This window comes from Apiospora marii, assembly GCF_038362585.1.
Source record: "Apiospora marii strain CBS 49790 chromosome Unknown utg000011l_segment0_segment0, whole genome shotgun sequence".
NCBI classification, from domain to species: Eukaryota; Fungi; Ascomycota; class Sordariomycetes; order Amphisphaeriales; family Apiosporaceae; genus Apiospora; species Apiospora marii.
The window spans coordinates 1931879-1948391 of record NW_027117382.1 but is presented as its reverse complement, the minus strand read 5'-3'; the positions used below and the strand labels follow the sequence as shown (position 1 = coordinate 1948391).

Sequence of the window (16513 nt, the reverse complement as noted above, 5' to 3'; positions counted from 1 at the left end):
GGTCGCTGTCGGGGCCGCAGTTGAACCAACACACAGGTCTAGAGCAATGGGCTTATTGGTGGTTCAGTATGCGACGTAATAAAATCCCATCTGTAAAAAATATCACAACTTTTTGGTTAGCTTTGCCGTCACCACCACCCACCACCACCAACGCACCGCACCCTGGGCGGGCAGAGGGACATGGGGGTTTGCTTTCTCGTCTAGTGCGCTGCTTAGCTCCGATAGTGGGACATCCGAGAAAGCAGGTTGGTTCTTTATCATGTCCGCAGCTCGGTTGGCCGATATGTCCGACTACCAACACACGAGCAATTGTCAGCAGTTTGGGACATGATGCATGCACATCATGAATGCTAGGGCTGGATCACAGCAGCCGCACGGCTCGAGATAATTCCCAAGCATACTTAGGGAAGTTGATGGCGTCGCAGTGGATTTGAGTGAACCCCTCACCCCAGAGAGAGAGGTGACTGTGGGCAATGCTGGAGACACAGCGGTCTAGCGGTGGAGCCTTCCTCAGCTTTGGGTGCCTTATGTAAGTGAATTCCAAGCAACACCACTGGCCCAATTGCCAATCGGTGGGCGGCCTTGCCATTAGTTGCATGGACGCTAGAAATGGCCTGCTTTTTTTCCATTCATGCAAACGCCAACCTCGTTGATGCGACCAATCAATCGGAGAAAGCTGCAAACTCAAGGGACCAAAGGGAGACTCACCTCCCCTCCTACCTTCTGGCCGTAGTCACCCAGATAAATATCTTATCCACCCCTTGTCACCCATTCTCATAACCCAGCCGCCGATCCGAAGAAGAATGCGAATAGACCCCTCACCGGCAGCAGCATCATGTCTTCAACAGCGAGAGATGGGGTCAATCCCCTCCGGCCCTACTACAGAGCTCCGACCATAGGCGAGCAGTCGGATGCCTTTTCACGTGCCAACAACGCCACCGCAGCGTCGGGGACGGCCAATGCCCAGTATGCCTCCAAGGCACGCGACATGTTCCCCGACCTGGACTACCGGGACTACATGAACGACCCCTCTCCCTCGACGATTAGAAGTGTCAAGGAGTTTGTGGACGAGCTGCTATGGAAGTACACCAGTGTCTTGATGGCCCAGCCTTTCGAGGTGGCCAAGACCGTGCTCCAGGTCCGCCTACAAGACGACGTAGAAAGGCTAGCTACAGCTGCTGCTGCTGTCGTTGAAGACCAAAGGGCGAGGATCGCAAGCCCGACGAAACCCGCCTTCGAGCCTTATGACGAGGTATGTTGAGAGAGTCGGATGTCTGGGAATTGCAACTTTTGCTAATCGTCTCTAGTATGCCGAGTCTGAATCGGACGACGAGCAGTCGTATTTCACCAACAATACGGCGGCATGGGCCAATACACCAACACCATCCAGTCGTTCCTCATCCAGGCAAATGGCACCCTCTCCCATTCAATCTCCAGAAATAAAGAAGAAGCCCGAGTTGCCGCCTCACCAGCTGAATCTGCGACGACCGGACTCTATTTTTGATGTGATAGCTCAGTTGTGGTCGAAAGAAAGCGCCTGGGGCGTGTGGAAGGGCTCGAACGCCACCTTCCTGTATACAGTGTTGCAGTCGCTGCTGGAGAATTGGTCGCGCAGTCTGCTGAGTGCACTGCTGAACGTGCCCGACTTGGGAGTGAAAGATGATGTGGACCGACTTATCGACATCGCTTCCCCATATCCGTGGGCTTCGCTGTGCGTTGCCGCCTCGGCAGCAGTTGCCACGGGCCTCATTCTGGCCCCCCTAGATCTCGTGCGCACACGATTGATCCTCACCCCCACGGGCAAAGGCTCGCGGAGGACCATTGCGACCCTGCGAGCCCTGCCATCGTGGTTCTGCCCCTCATCCCTCATCCCACCCACCATTCTCCACTCCCTGATCCATCCCATCCTCACCCTCTCTACTCCTCTAGTTCTCCGATCCCAGTTCCTGATTGACAAGGAGCTCTCCCCCACCACCTTCTCTGTCGCCAAGTTCTGCACATCGTGTGTATCACTATTCGTCAAGTTGCCGCTCGAGACGGTACTTCGCCGAGGTCAGGCTGCCGTGTTGCGAAACCAGGAACACGTGCGAGCACTCGAAGAGTCCGGCAAGATGGAAACCATCGTCGAACCCGGCCCATACTACGGAGTCTTGGGTACCATGTACAGCATCACGACGGAGGAGGGCACTCATGCGGTGCCTGTCGTTACCAAGAACGTAAAGGGCAAGAAGGTCAAGCAGCCCAATCCTGCCGAGGTGGTGTACAAGAAGGGCCAGGGTATGGAAGGACTCTGGCGAGGCTACAAGGTCAGTTGGTGGGGACTGGTCGGGCTCTGGACCGCCAGTGTGGTGGGTGGCGGCGGCGAGGGTGCGTTCTGAGTTGAGTCTCCTCACCCTCTACAGATCTTGGGCCTCTCGGCGCAAGATCGGCAGATCACCCCTATCCTGCCCACCACACGAAACGCTACGTCTTTGTAGGTCTCAAAATCGGTCGAAAAAAACGGTGTTTAAAACAATGGCCCAGAAGTGCACAGATTGCGGGCACCGCATATAATGAGTCCACGGCATGATATCCCTCTTCATACTTTTTGTTTACTCCAATCAATATATAGACCAGACAGTATTAGTATGTATATACACTACAGTCTTACAAACCAAACTCCCCTCATGTCTCGTTCGCGAGCGAATAGAAGCTACCTGATTTTCGACCGAACCTAGCCGGATGTATCATGCAGTACGTACCTTAGACCTCCCTGGGGAGCTGAGTACTGGTTGTATTTCTGTGACTGGCATCAGGCGTGTACTCACCAGATATGGATAAGTAATGAAAAGCACTCACTCAATGGAGTTTCTAGTTTGCCTGTGGCCTTACATGGAACTGCCGTCGGATACGTCGGGCGTAAACACAATATCGTGACCAGTCAAGCGGCCGAAAACCGCTTGCTTTGGCGCTTTCGGGTAAACTGCAAATGGCTTCAGGCGAGGGCCAGCAGCAATATGCCCGCGAGATTGCCAAGCAATCTGGTTAAGCGGGAATCCGGGGTAATCTGCAGGCAACTCGCCCAATGCAGGACAATGTTCTTTTTAAAGCCCGCTCACGTAACGCTACCACATCCGATTCGCCGACACAAGGTGTTGGCAGCCTTTGTCTAGCACTTAATGACACGATCTCGTTGCCCTATCCGGTCTGACAATGTTGCCGAGAAGACGCTGATAGCTCGTACCGGAGAGAAACATGCCATCGAGGTGCAAAGGTCGTATAGATGATTAGGGCGGCATCGGAGGTTGTCAGCCAACCTTGTCTTATAACTGTCAGGCGTTTGCTTTGTGTTCAATACCATCGCATGTCATTCTTAAGGTAAAAGCTGCGACGCTTCAACATCATGTACTCGCTGAAGCAAGTCACATCGTGTGCATTGGCTCTGGCCGTTGCCTGCTTGAGCTGGCCGAACTCCGCCGTTGCTCGTCCTCACAATGTGAGACTGATACAGGCACGCTATATCAACGACCCGTCTCTTGTAAAAGATGCGTACGACTACGTGATTGTAGGAGGCGGAACTTCGGGACTGACGGTTGCCGATCGGTTGACGGAGCATGGCAAGGGTAAGAAACGCGCCCCCCCTTTTCTCATCGCAAGAAATGGGCTGTAAATTCTCTAGCTAATATCACTCCATAGCGACGGTACTGGTGATTGAGAATGGACCACTACGTAAGTGCCTATCGCTCACAGTCAAACAGCCTCACCACCCATACTGAGATTGGGGCTGCCCCTTTCCCAACAGCCGACTCCGACGCCGTAACCGAAGTCCGCGGCGGCGTCGGCGCCTTCGGCTCGCCCTACTTCTACCGCATCCAGTCGGCCCCCCAAGCCGAGCTGCACAACGCGACGTACCCCGTGCTGATCGGCAACGCCGTGGGCGGCAGCTCGGCCGTCAACGCCATGATGACGGTGCGCGGCACGTCCGAGGACTACGACCGCTGGGGCCAGCTGTTCCGCGGCGGCGGCAGCGGGCGCGCTTCGCCGTGGGGCTGGGACGGGCTGCTGCCCTACTTCAAGCGGGGCGTGACCTTCACGGAGCCGGAGCCTGCGGTGCGGGACAAGGTCAACATCACGTATGATGCTTCGTACTGGGGGGACACGTCGCCTGTGTTTGCTGGGTGGCCGTCGTACCAGTATCCTGGACTTGGTGAGTGAATTGGTGCATCATGGAGACGGGACTACAGGTTGAGTTAACAGTTGACGTGGTGTAGTCCCGCAAATCGAAGCCTTCCGCGAAATCCCTGGTGTCGAGTTTCCTCCTGACAGCGGGTCAGGGCGTGCTGGAGTGTACTGGCACCCTTCGTTCATGGACCCGAGAAAAGTGCAGCGATCATACGCGCGAACCGGTCATTATGATGGCATCAACAGGACTAGCTATGATCTTGTCTACAACTCGAAGGTGACCAAGCTCAATATTGATGATCTGAGAGCAACTGGGGTAGTTTTCCAAACGACGGCCAAGAACGTGACCCGAATAGTCACTGTCAAGGCCCGAAAGGAGGTCATCCTCGCTGCAGGGGCAGTGCATACACCTCAGCTGCTGCAGTTGAGCGGCGTGGGGCCAAAGAAACAGCTGGACGAGGCGGAAATCGAAACTGTTGTCGACCTACCTGGTGTCGGACAGAACTTCCAAGATCATCCTATGCTGGGCATGGCCGTCATGTGTGCGTGCACCTCTGTTTGTTTAATCCATGACTGGTAGCTAACATCAAGAACTCAGTGAGAAACTTTACGGTGCATCCAAGCCCGATGGACTTGTTCACGAACCGCAACTTCAGCGACTGGGCCAACGCGATGTGGGCTAAGAACCGAACAGGCAAGTCATTGTGACGACGTGCGCAGCTTGACGGCCGCAAGAGCTGACTGGGCCAAATTCCCAAAGGACCATATTCCATTGGTATAGGCAACGTGGCAGCGTGGCTCGGCATGCCCGTCATCTCGCCTGATCGCCATGAAACGATAGCATCGAAACTCGAAGCCCAAGACCATGCCGCCTACCTGCCGCCCGACACCGACCCCACTGTCCTAGCCGTAAGAAAGCGACCCCCTACCCCTTATTAGATTGTACTGACAGACGTCTCCAGGGCTACAAAGCCCAGATGGGCGCCTTAGCCAATTCCATCCGCTCACCCAACACCGCCTTCTACAGCCTATCCCTTTCCGGCTCCAACATGCCCGCCGGGATGGCCGTGCACCTACACCCCCTAAGCCGGGGCAGCGTGCGCCTCAACGCCTCGGCGCCTGCGACCAGCGAGCCGATCGTCGACTACCGCACCCTCAGTAACCCGCTGGACGTCGAGATCCTAACTGAGTTCGTGCGCTTCACGCGCGCGTACCACTTCAACACGTCGCTGGCTGCCTACGGTCCTCAAGAACTGATGCCGGGCTCCGACGTGACGAGCGACGAGGACCTCGCCGAGTTTATCCACCGCAGCGCCGGCCCCTCCGAGTACCACCCGAGTGGCACGGCCGCCATGTTGCCGCGGGAGCTGGGCGGCGTCGTGGACGAGGAGCTCAAGGTGTACGGGGTGCGGGGCCTGCGCGTCGTGGACGCCAGCGTGATGCCCACGCTGCCAGGCGCCAACACGTGCCAGACTGTGTACGCCATCGCTGAGAAGGTGAGTGATGATTGATGTTCTTTCTTGACACCAAAACGAACCAAGAGAGGAGGGGGCTGCTGCCGGGTTACAGATGAAACTTCATAACGTAGAGGCTAACCAATGGCCACTGCAGGCGGCTGATCTGATCAAAGCCGACGCTGGATAGTCACCCAGGCTGATTGGAAGGGGCGTGAATTGGCGATGTAGTGATGGGTAGCACAAACAGCTAGCTGACTTTTGGTATCTCCCCAAGCCATAGCTAGACGTAACATGAGAGAATCCACGCACAAACGTACTTATCGCTGCCCGACTAGACATCCACATAAAATCACCCACCCAAGGGCTGTTGATATTCCATCGTCAGGGATTTGAGGTCACGCATGCCGCCATGTTCTGCGAAAGGGGTGTCATGCAGTTGATCGGATGTGCCATGGAGATCTCGCACGTAGCCGAGATCGAGATCTTGCATCACGGCGGGAAGTCAGCACGATGAAGATCCCAACATCATGGCACATGAGGGCATATGCTGTGTCAGGGCGCATCCGATGTGGCACATCCGAGTTGTGCGACTGGTTTGGTACTCGAGGGCTAGAGATCCGTCTTAATGTGGCTCATTCCTGAGATGAGGGGTTCCTATGTTCATTATGCTTCGTTCTTCCCCATCAACTCTCGGTCAAACTTGAATCAGTGTGTAGGTACTCAAAGGCCTAGAGCAAACCTCAGATGTGATCATCATGGCCCAAGATCAGGATAAGTCCAACCATCGTTCCAGTCGGCCAACGGCCCATGTCGATTATGCCGGAAGCCAGGCCAAAACCGATCCTGAAGAGATTCGGCTTGTGCGCAAGCTAGATGCGTGCATCATGGTAAGTGGTTATAACGGGTTTCATGAATATGACTACCAAAATAAGTGCCAGGGTTGACCAAATCGGCATTGTAGCCGGTGCTTTGCCTCATGTACTTCTTCCACAATGTCGACCGTAGCTCGCTGGCCCAGGCTCGGCTCAATCACATCGAACACGATTTGGATATGCATGGAACCGAATTCAACACGGCTGTTTCCATCCTCATGGTCGGGTACATACTAATGCAGATCCCTACCAACATGCTAATCACGCGCGTCCGACCCAGTGCGTATCTTGCCGGCGTGATGCTCGTTTGGTCTGTTCTGTCCGGTATGGCATACTGATCGGTGCGTGCGATGGAGACTTCGGAACCCAAGACTGACCGTCTTGTGTGCAGCTTGCACCGGCCTTGTACACTCGTACGGCGCTCTGGTCGCTTGCCGGTTCTTGTTGGGATTCTGTGAAGCCCCAGTAAGACAGATCTCTTTCTTTTGATGGGCTGGCAAGCGAATTACTGATGTATGTAATGTTGTAGTTTTGGCCAGGCGCTGCCTATCTCCTCGCGCAGTTCTACACCAGGAAGGGTGAGTTTTGGATTTAGCAACGATGAAGGCCCGCAAGTCGCGTAGGTTGATAGGTGACACCAGAGCTTGCTGCGCGCCTTGCCATCTTGTTCAGCGCCACATTGACAGGAATCGGTTTCGTCAATTTGATTGCCTTGGGAATCTTCAAAGGTCTGGATGGAAAGCGCGGCATCGAGGGCTGGAGATGGTAAGAAGCACTTGTTTGCACCCACAAGTTGGCCCAACCATAGCTGATTTCCAGCGTCAATGGCGTCTTACAGGCTGTATTTCATTGACGGCGCAGCATCTGGCCTCGTAGCAGTTTGCTCTTACTGGCTCTTGCCCGACACCCATGAAACGACATGGTGGCTCAGTGAACGAGAAAGACAGCTGGAAGGCGAGCGAATGAGACGCGATCGCCTCGACGAAGCCAGGGACACCGAATCGGTTTGGACCGCCGTCCGGCAGGCATTATCGGACAAGAGAACATGGTTGTTCTGCGCCCTGGGGCATATCTCCAATGTCCCTTTAACCTTCAATTACTTTCTCCCAACGTATGTCCATACCCGCAGCCGGGCTCGTCGGTTCTGACATGATTGTTTCTTCCCCAGGGTGATCTCCGCGCTGGGCTTCAGCGACCAGAAGGCGATGCTGCTGGCATGCCCACCATATATCTGCGCCGCACTCGCGGGTATAGTCGTTGCATGGAGTTCAGGCAGGTTCCACGAGCGCAGCTGGCACATCACCGGCTGCCTCTGCGTTGCGGGCCTCGGGTTTGTGGCCGCAGCCGCCACGCTGAACCCTGCTGGCCGGTATGTGGCCTGCTTCGTCTTCCCGGTCGCAGGATACTCGACCATCCCGTTGGTCACAAGCTGGGGGGCAGCGACGCTGTCGCAAACCCCGGAGAAAAAGGCTGTGAGTTTAACTTCTCCCAAAGATACCCGCCCGACAAGGCCTCACAGACAAACCAAACCCTTCCATCCCACGCTGACGCGAACATGGCCGTGCCTGGATGCAGGTTGTGATAGCGATAATCAACCTTGGCGTCTCAATCGCGTTGATGTATGGGCCTTATCTGTGGCCCAGCTGGGACGAGCCGCGCTATGTAATAGGGTTCAGCACATCGGCGGTTTTCTGTTTCGCATCCGTTGCTCTGTGCTGGGTGATACGCGTTCTCCTTAAGCGAGAAAACGCGCGGATTAGGCGTAACGTTGGAGCCGAGACGGTTATTAACCTCTACGAGTATTGATTTTCCAGCGGGGTTCTTTCCGTTTGCGAGTTCCAGAGATGGTAGGAAGCTATTATCAACCCATTACATCTTCAGTCACCAAATATATGCATGTATCCCATTGCTTTTGTGACGGTAGTAGACGTGAAGGCAGCAGGATAAATGTTATCTGACAGCAATGGATTAATCATCAGCGTCTGTCTGGCTGGTGTGTGTGCTGTTTTAGCCCCGCATTCAATTCAGGCAACCGCTGTGGATTAGTGGGAGGGCCTGTAATAGGCCAGGAAGCTACAGGCGACAGCTTCGCAGCCTCAAAGTCAAGGTAACACACAAGTAAGGGAGAGACCGTTCAACCGCCAACTTCCAGACTGTAACCCGGGAAGGAGTCATACCGGTCACTATTGTCGACTTTGATATCAGGCCACCAGTTAATCATATCCAGTGCTGGTGCCTCTGCTTAATCAACTTAACGCATGCGAATATCCTATCAAGTGCACTCCAATACTTGAACGTCCACATCGTCTCACTTCTCGAATATCGTTCCCCAAGTATTCTAGTTCCCAATATGCCCCGGATCCAAAACCCGCCCAGCAACAACATCGCCGAGTTTCAGAGGCTCCTCAAGCACTCAGACCGCATCCTGGCCCTTTGCGGGGCTGGCCTGTCCGCCGCCTCTGGACTGCCCACCTTCCGAGGAGCCGGCGGCCTCTGGCGCAACCACGAATCCACCTCGCTGGCAACTCCCGAGGCCTTCGAGAAGGACCCGGCTCTTGTCTGGCTGTTCTACTCATGGAGGCGACACTTGGCTCTCAAGGCGAAGCCTAACGCCGGCCACTACGCCCTAGCCGAGCTAGCCAAGCGCAACAAGAACTTCATGTGCCTCACCCAGAATGTCGATGGTAAGATGAAAACTTACCCCTCCTTGCTTACTTCTTTCTGTCTGGAACTACCAATGCTGACAACGTGAACTCAGGCCTATCTCCGCGCGCGGGGCACTCGCCCGACATGCTGCGCATGCTCCACGGCAACCTGTTTGATGTCAAGTGTTTTGACAAGAAGTGCGGCTACATAGAGCCCAACAATTTGCGCGACCCGCTCTGTCCCTCGCTCGCGCCGGCCTCCGAGGAATACCCCGCCGACAAGGTGATGCCGCTTCTAGACCCGAAGCAGCCCACGCCCAAGATCAAGCGGGAGGACCTACCCCAGTGCCCCAGCTGCAAGCGCTCGAGCAAGACGTCGCTGCTGCGGCCGGGCGTCGTCTGGTTTGGCGAGGCACTGCCCGAGGGTATGCTCGACGAGGTGGACGAATGGGTGGCCAAGGATCGGGGGATCGACCTCATGCTCGTCATCGGGACGTCGGCCGGCGTCTACCCGGCTGCGGGTTATACCGAAAAGGCCCGGCGGAAGGGCGCGAGGATCGCTGTGATCAACCCGGACCGGAGCGCTCGGGCGGGGCTAGGATGCAGGGACTTCTTTTTCGAGGCCGATGCTGCCGAGATCCTGCCGCAGCTGTTGGAGAACGTCATTGGAAAATTGGAGATCCCCGAAGAGGCGGAATGAGATGTGGTCGGAACATGGTATCATCGTGAGCAAGACGGGAGGTGAATCCTTAGGTCGCACACATTCACAAGTTGAATGAAGCCTTCATTACCCGCCATAAGTAGGTAGATAGAGTCAAATCACACTATACAGCCAATCTATAATTGGTACACGGATTCTGAACAAAACGCAGGTCGAAGTTCTCGCACCCCTGAGACCCGCCGTGACCAAGTGCAATTGAGCAATTCAGTCCAACATAGTAGCTTTTTCTGATAGCCATAAAGAACATATTTATGAAGGGTTTCTAAAATGTTTCCATGTAAGACATAACTCAATTTAAAGGCGAAAGGCGCTTTTGCTCCTCACAGGTACTTATCGAAGAACTCGGCGACTTGCTGGTACCCCTTTTCGTACTCTTTCCTGTCCTCCTCAACGTCAAGCTTAGCCCGGACTCCCATCCAGCCGTGGGCCATGGTAGAATACGTCTCCACCACCCCCGTCTTGTCCGAGCGGCCGTCAATGATCTCCTTGTACTGTGCCACGACATCGGCGGGCTCGTCCTTGGATGCGAGGACGATGTGCGGCACAGTCAGCGCTTCCGCATCGGCCGCGTCAAGGGCGCTACAGTGAAGTGTCAGCGCCAGTCCCAGCAATTGACTCTGCAATGTTCACCGACAAAATCGTAACAGTGCAGCGATTTGAAAGGAGAAAGAGACTCACCCAGGATGCGCCGTCCCACTAACGCTAATCCTTCGCTCCTCGCCCTCATTCCCCTCCCCGCTCGCCAGCACCGCCGGCTTGCCGCCCCAGCAGAGCCCGAAGACGCCCCAGCGGCCGACGCTCGGGAACTGCCGGCCCGCCGCCTCGCGCGCGCGCAGCAGCTTGGGCTTCGAGCGGCGGTAGTCGCCGTGCGCGTCGAACCAGCCCTTCACCAGCGCCTGCTTCTCGGGCGTGTCGGCGGGCAGCCAGGCGAACTCCGGGTGGGCGCCCTCGAGCAGGTCCGGCAGGATCACCACGGCGTCGTCGCCCAGCAGGGCGGCCAGCCGGTCCGCGCCCTGCAGGGTCTGCGGGGCGAAGCCGAAGGCGTCGTAGAGGAAGATGAGGCCGCGCTTGGGGGCTGCGCTGGCGGTGGGGGATCTGGCGATGTCTGGGTGGTGTTTTTAGGTTAGAGGTTCTTCTTGGTTCGGGGTGGAGATGGGGCTTTCGGCAAGCGAAAAGGGGAGCTCCTTTAGGGAAGGAAGCTCCTGACATATTGTTGCCAAAACAACAAATATGAGGTACCGAGAACTTACAGGTCTTGTAGTCGGCTACTGTGTCCCAGGTGCCTCGAGGCTTGTAGTCCGCTGATACCGGCGGGATCCGGCAGCACGCTTCACTGGCCATTGTGTGTAAAGTATGGATATGCCTGATACTATTTAAGGGGCTACAGGATGGAATTGAAATGCCAGATGAGAGTTACTAGAGTGAACTGCCAACTAACTCTTGGGCTTAGGAAAGTGATGCTTTTAACTTGAGACACAAGTCGCACTTCAAGTCCCACGGATGCCCGGAGTCGAAACGGCTATGGGCAGCCATTCTCGGCTCCGGTTAAATCCACTATCGCCGAACCACTATGGTTCCCCATTGATCTATTGGATGCATGGAGTAGACATCAGCACCAAACGACTCTTGACCCGTGTCTGATGGCAACCACTTGCGATCTACGACTCCATCTCTTGCTTACATGCGATTATACAGAACCTCCTGTCCAGTAGTCTCACACCTCAGTGATTAAATCCGTTGACGAACTGCATGCCGTCTCACCGCGACAATTGAAGATGTTCTCGCGTAGGATCGTACGTAGCTGTCTGAATCGTTGTCGCATAATCTTGAATCTAGTTCGCAATTCCAATTGGTAGAAGGTATTTGCTGATGGCGCCGCATCCGAAGCTTGGAATGCTAGGGTGAGACAAAGCTGTGGTATAGCCCCCTTTGTCGCGGCGTCTCTAACAGTGAGGTGTATGGCTCGCCGAGGCCGAATCCGGCGATGTTGACGACAAAGACTGGATTATCACTTGGATGGGGCAGCTGCGATAACTAGAAGCCTGTGCTCGGTTATGCCGTCCTCTCAGCCTTTTCCTGGACTATGGCTGCCAAACTCGTATTTCACTTTAGTACCTGAAAGTCAAAAAGAACAGACACCGATTTAAAACCACGAAATGGCTGGTTCATCCTCTAGTCCGGGCGGAAGTCCGGCGCGTGGGAAGCGTGGCCATCGAAAGATCGGAGTGGTAGAGAACCCCATCAAGCCCGGGACTGAGCCAGACCCGGACGATCCCCGGAACCTCGTGCTTGAGATCGAGGGATATCAGGAACTGGCACATTGCAGACTCGACAACACCTTCTTCCAAGATTTCTCCTACGGTGATTACGAGATCGGGGCAGTCCAGTATGACCTACCACAAAACAGGTTCCAATGTCATCTGGTGCATTCCTTGTTCAACCTATCGCCGGTGCTCCATCTGCTGAGCGATCTTCTCACCAATCATGGATTGTGGTCTTTCGAAGTGGATGCCTTCCCTACTATGGAACAGATCATCAAAGCTACCGGAATCACATGGAATGAAGAGACGGAATTCACCTTTGATGATTCGAAGAGAGGACCCGAGTGGACTCCTGCTTTCAAGTATGAGGCTGGATTCAAGATCAAGAACGATCTGGATGTGGATGACGATTGGGGCCGGTGCGATGAGTTGGGGCTGCTCAGAGCCACCTTGGAAGCCTTCCGTGAAGCCTTCAAATACCCCGTCGACGAAGCAAATCCTGTTGTCAAGCGCCTCAAGTCGGCACTGACCGGCAACACGGAAGACGATGGCGCAGATGCTACCCAGCAAGCGAAACCGGACCTTGATGTCAATGAGTTTCTGAGAACCAGGTTGATCGGCCAAGGCGGGTGGCCGGGGGCTCCGGCTGATGATGGTGTTGATGATAGCACAAGGTAAGCGGGACCGCCCAAAGGGCATATATGCTTACTTCGGTGGAGCGGGCTAACAAATGCCATGCAGGAAAGATATCCTGAGATTTGATCGGATGTTGACCTCAGTTCGTATAGCTCGACAGCTACTGGAGCCCTGCTCGTGCGGCAGAAGCAAGATAGAAGACGTTGACTATTTACTCAAAGAGTCGGACTACACGTGGTCTCTTGACATCGAAAAAGCAGAAGAAGTCAATATTGAGGACCTCATCTCCGATCAACCAATGGACGTTACGTGTCCTGACTGCGGACTGAAGCAACAAGTAGAAACATTCCCCCGTATGCTTTATCCTCCAGAGCTCTGGATCACGACACACAATTACCAGGTAAACGAGCTGGATGATGGAAGGAAAACCATTGGTTCGCTACGGTTTCCAGAGTATCTGGATCTCAGCGACGTGATGGAGCCAGAAGGGGACAGTGATGATGACGACTACGACGGGGAGGAGGAGGGAGAGAGCGAAAAGCTATACAGACTCCAGGCGGTGATTTCTTGCAATTGGGTCGATGCAGACGGCGGTTCATCTGACTTCGCGAAGGAGTACCGCACCGACTTGCGTCGACAGGAGGGCAAATGGACACGGATTGAAGCCCCTGGCCACAAGAAGATTGAGTCCTATGAGGTATCATTCAAGGATGTCGTCTACCACGACCACTTCCGGCCGGTGATGATGTTCTGGGTCAGAGACCGCTCCGCGAGGAAAAGCGACCTTGCGCGGTGCAACAAGGAGTGCGCCAAGGACACCCCCGAACCGGCCAGGGAAGAGACAGTGGATGCCGACGACGGTCTTTCGAGCGAGGGCGAGCCCGAGTTCAACGAAAGTCTCGACATCCAACTCCGGCCTGAACTGTTTCAAAGATCCACGGTCGTCCGCCTCGATGGGTACGACATCAGGATCACGCCAACCAACCCCAGACGGGGTCTTGTGAGGGAGGATATACTTATCAATGTCGAAAGGGAGTTGTCAGAGGACGAAGACGATTGGCCTGACACTGGTGCCCCTGCCGGTCCTCCTCCCGCTCCTTCCCAAGGCCCTCAAGGCGCTCCCGGTGTCCAAGGCCCTCCTGGTGTCCAAGGCCCTCCCGGTGTCCAAGGCCCTCCCGGTGTCCAAGGCCCTCCCGGTGTCCAAGGCCCTCCTGGCGCTCCCGGCAATCCGACTGGACCGACTTCGGGATCTCCTAAAGATGGTACCAATAAGAAAAGAAAGAAGACAAAGCTGGAACTGGTGATTGTTGCGCCTGATAAGGACGATACTCGACTTGAGGAATTCGAGAACGAGAATTGGGATTTACAAAGACTCAGACCGGAGTTGGAGAAGGAGGGAATCAGACGGGACCGCTCGAAGAAAGAAATGTTTAAGCGGTGGAGAGAACACTTCAACCCTCCCAACGGCGGTCGCAATTATGAAAACTACACTATACCGCATCTCACAAAGAGGCTCAGAAGCTTGCTCGGCAGCTCTGCGTATATACCGACAGGTAAAACGGCATTGATAGCGATGGCCAAGAACGAGGACGAAAAGCGCATAGCGGAAGCTTCAACGGAGGAGGAGGAAGACGAAGAAGAGCAAGAAGACGACAGCGGTAGTGGTTCTAAGAAGAAGAAGAAGAAGAAGCCAAAGTCTGGCTGAAAGAGGAAGCATTCAACTTTGTGGATGATGACGGAGTAAAGCGCCATAGAAGGGTAGTCCGAAGCCAGAGCGTCCCCAAGTTGATAGTTGCCTGGAGAGATGCAGATTTTCATGTTAATGTAGTGCCGAATATGCTATTGCCCAATGGGCATTCCTCTATCTTGACAAAAGTTGTTCGTGTCGTTCGTGCTAATCGCAATACCCGCAATCTTCTTGACGAGACAAGAAATGCGCCCGCTCGCTGCTATCGAGTAAACCCCTTCGCCAGATGGTGCTGACGCCTCATGGGCGGCGTATGTCGCGTTCAGCCACGATGGATACGAGATGGAAGTGAAATGGCTGCCACGTTTTTCGGCGCAGCGTCCTGGGGTGGGGAGTCCAGGAGTTCCCAGGGCAGCGTTACCTGCGCCATGTGAAACATTCACGGACCCGCGATATGCCCGATCTTCTACTCAATCGAGGCGATTTAATGCGGATCTTCTGGCCATCATTCGTTCTTGAGATGAGCGCTGGCCTGATGGTGCATTGTCCAGACTCCAGAGAAGGGCCAAGACATAGGCACCCTATCCGCCCTTGAGCCTCATCATTCCCACGGGACATAGAACGCAGGAGTTAGGCCATTCATCCGTTCCAGTAGTGATTGATCAGATCCCCCCATTCCACATCGTGGCCAATCGTGGTGGTATTCAGATCAAAGCCGCATCTTGGCTACCGAGGCTAATGCACCCCAGCCCATGCAGAACCGGGGCCTGAAAGCTCGGCTTATGCCAGTCTTGCCATATGTTTATGGACTGAGCCGCTCCAAGGGACAAGTCGAAGCGAGTTTCGTGTGTTGATGGCGGTGTGTCTCCTCGAGCCTCTCGAGTTCTGTCCATTAGAGCCGGCGATTCACCGCGACAATCATGGCAGATGGATGCCCATAAACAAAGGGCCAAGTTTGATCTGCGACAAGTGACGGTTTGGCTGTTGGGTTCTTCGTCAGAAGCGGCGTTTCATCGACGCCTTCAGACGAGCGCAGACGCGGCCTAGCGTCGACTCCAGACCCGCCGTGGCCCGCTGAGCCGCCCCGCCAATTGCGCAAGATAACCTTACAATTTAGCTGCTTAACCTTAGAAGTTAGAACCGTCTAAGCCTAATTCCGGGGCTCCTCCCTGCCCCCACCCACGTAAAACCATCCCCACAGGGCCTCGCTCTCCTTGAATCAAGACGGCTCAACGGGTTCTCACCCTTCCTTGGGGCCCCTTGGCCAGTTCATGCCAATGCCATGCCAGGCCTCCATTGACGGCTCTGGAACGACACAAACAGAACCACACAGTGACATTCGGGAACAAAAATGCTGATGGTTTCGAGCCGACGGGATGGGCTATAAGAAGATGGGACTCTTCCCAATCTTCAGACGAAATTCTCTCTCTTCCATCATCAACCAGTTCCATCTTTCCATCACCAATTCCATCACTTTCACTCAACGGCCCGGCGTCGTCTTTCGTTTCTTACCAAACCTATTACTCTCACTACCAAACTTTGACAGTTTTTTAAAACACACCCAAACACTCTTTCAAAATGGTTAAGATCAGCATTGCCGCCATCATGACCTGTAAGTCGCTGCTTCGACGATAATCTTCCTAGTATGTCTGGCTAACTTTAACTTTTAGTCGCGGTCGCCGTCATGGCTGTCACCCCCAACGCCTCCGGAGCCCGTGATGTCGGTAACGGCAGTAAGTAGCTCTCCAACCCAGTCTTCCCCATGAGGAACCCTCGTCACTAACACGTCTTCCCCTTTTCCCAGACGGCAAGCAGTTCACCACTGGTGGCTGTGTCTCTGACGCCGACTGCCAGGAGGGCTGCTGCGCCGGCGGCGCCACCTCCAGCACCGGCAAGGCTGCCGGTATTTGCTCCGGCATCGGCGCCGAGTTCCAGAACGGCAAGACCGGCTGCGGCTTCGACGACCCCAACGCGGCCCAGAACATCGCCGACGCCAAGGCCCAGGTCAAGAAGCAGGGTTTCTAAGCAGCGAAAGCTCGCTTGTCCGCCAACGAGACTTAGCTTAGGTAGTTA

General features: G+C 55.0%; 7 protein-coding genes across 7 annotated transcripts; 5 read left to right on the top strand and 2 right to left on the bottom strand.

The window, feature by feature from the left end:
• Window positions 1-835: 835 nt before the first annotated feature.
• Window positions 836-2378, top strand: PG985_013695 (uncharacterized protein; the record flags this gene model as incomplete). Its single annotated transcript, XM_066833461.1, has 2 exons — window positions 836-1252; window positions 1308-2378. The coding sequence occupies 2 exons, from the start codon at window positions 836-838 to the stop codon at window positions 2376-2378; spliced, it is 1488 nt and encodes a 495-aa protein (XP_066678201.1).
• A 1004-nt stretch (window positions 2379-3382) lies between these two features.
• On the top strand, window positions 3383-5805 carry PG985_013694 (uncharacterized protein; the record flags this gene model as incomplete). Its single annotated transcript, XM_066833460.1, has 8 exons — window positions 3383-3602; window positions 3676-3708; window positions 3782-4186; window positions 4251-4703; window positions 4760-4855; window positions 4943-5070; window positions 5124-5657; window positions 5773-5805. The coding sequence occupies 8 exons, from the start codon at window positions 3383-3385 to the stop codon at window positions 5803-5805; spliced, it is 1902 nt and encodes a 633-aa protein (XP_066678200.1).
• A 568-nt stretch (window positions 5806-6373) lies between these two features.
• On the top strand, window positions 6374-8081 carry PG985_013693 (major facilitator superfamily domain-containing protein; the record flags this gene model as incomplete). The annotated part of the gene is made up of 8 exons (XM_066833459.1): window positions 6374-6505; window positions 6580-6814; window positions 6882-6955; window positions 7020-7068; window positions 7132-7255; window positions 7329-7601; window positions 7659-7962; window positions 8076-8081. The coding sequence occupies 8 exons, from the start codon at window positions 6374-6376 to the stop codon at window positions 8079-8081; spliced, it is 1197 nt and encodes a 398-aa protein (XP_066678199.1).
• Window positions 8082-8840: 759 nt separating this feature from the next.
• Window positions 8841-9835, top strand: PG985_013692 (Sir2 family protein; the record flags this gene model as incomplete). Its single annotated transcript, XM_066833458.1, has 2 exons — window positions 8841-9174; window positions 9249-9835. The coding sequence occupies 2 exons, from the start codon at window positions 8841-8843 to the stop codon at window positions 9833-9835; spliced, it is 921 nt and encodes a 306-aa protein (XP_066678198.1).
• A 341-nt stretch (window positions 9836-10176) lies between these two features.
• PG985_013691 (uncharacterized protein) lies at window positions 10177-11197 on the bottom strand (the record flags this gene model as incomplete). The annotated part of the gene is made up of 3 exons (XM_066833457.1): window positions 10177-10435; window positions 10535-10961; window positions 11107-11197. The coding sequence occupies 3 exons, from the start codon at window positions 11195-11197 to the stop codon at window positions 10177-10179; spliced, it is 777 nt and encodes a 258-aa protein (XP_066678197.1).
• A 1100-nt stretch (window positions 11198-12297) lies between these two features.
• PG985_013690 (uncharacterized protein) lies at window positions 12298-12816 on the bottom strand (the record flags this gene model as incomplete). Its single annotated transcript, XM_066833456.1, has 1 exon — window positions 12298-12816. One exon carries the CDS (start codon window positions 12814-12816, stop codon window positions 12298-12300), a length of 519 nt encoding a protein of 172 aa, XP_066678196.1.
• A 3202-nt stretch (window positions 12817-16018) lies between these two features.
• Window positions 16019-16465, top strand: PG985_013689 (uncharacterized protein; the record flags this gene model as incomplete). The annotated part of the gene is made up of 3 exons (XM_066833455.1): window positions 16019-16052; window positions 16111-16173; window positions 16245-16465. The coding sequence occupies 3 exons, from the start codon at window positions 16019-16021 to the stop codon at window positions 16463-16465; spliced, it is 318 nt and encodes a 105-aa protein (XP_066678195.1).
• Window positions 16466-16513: the final 48 nt, after the last annotated feature.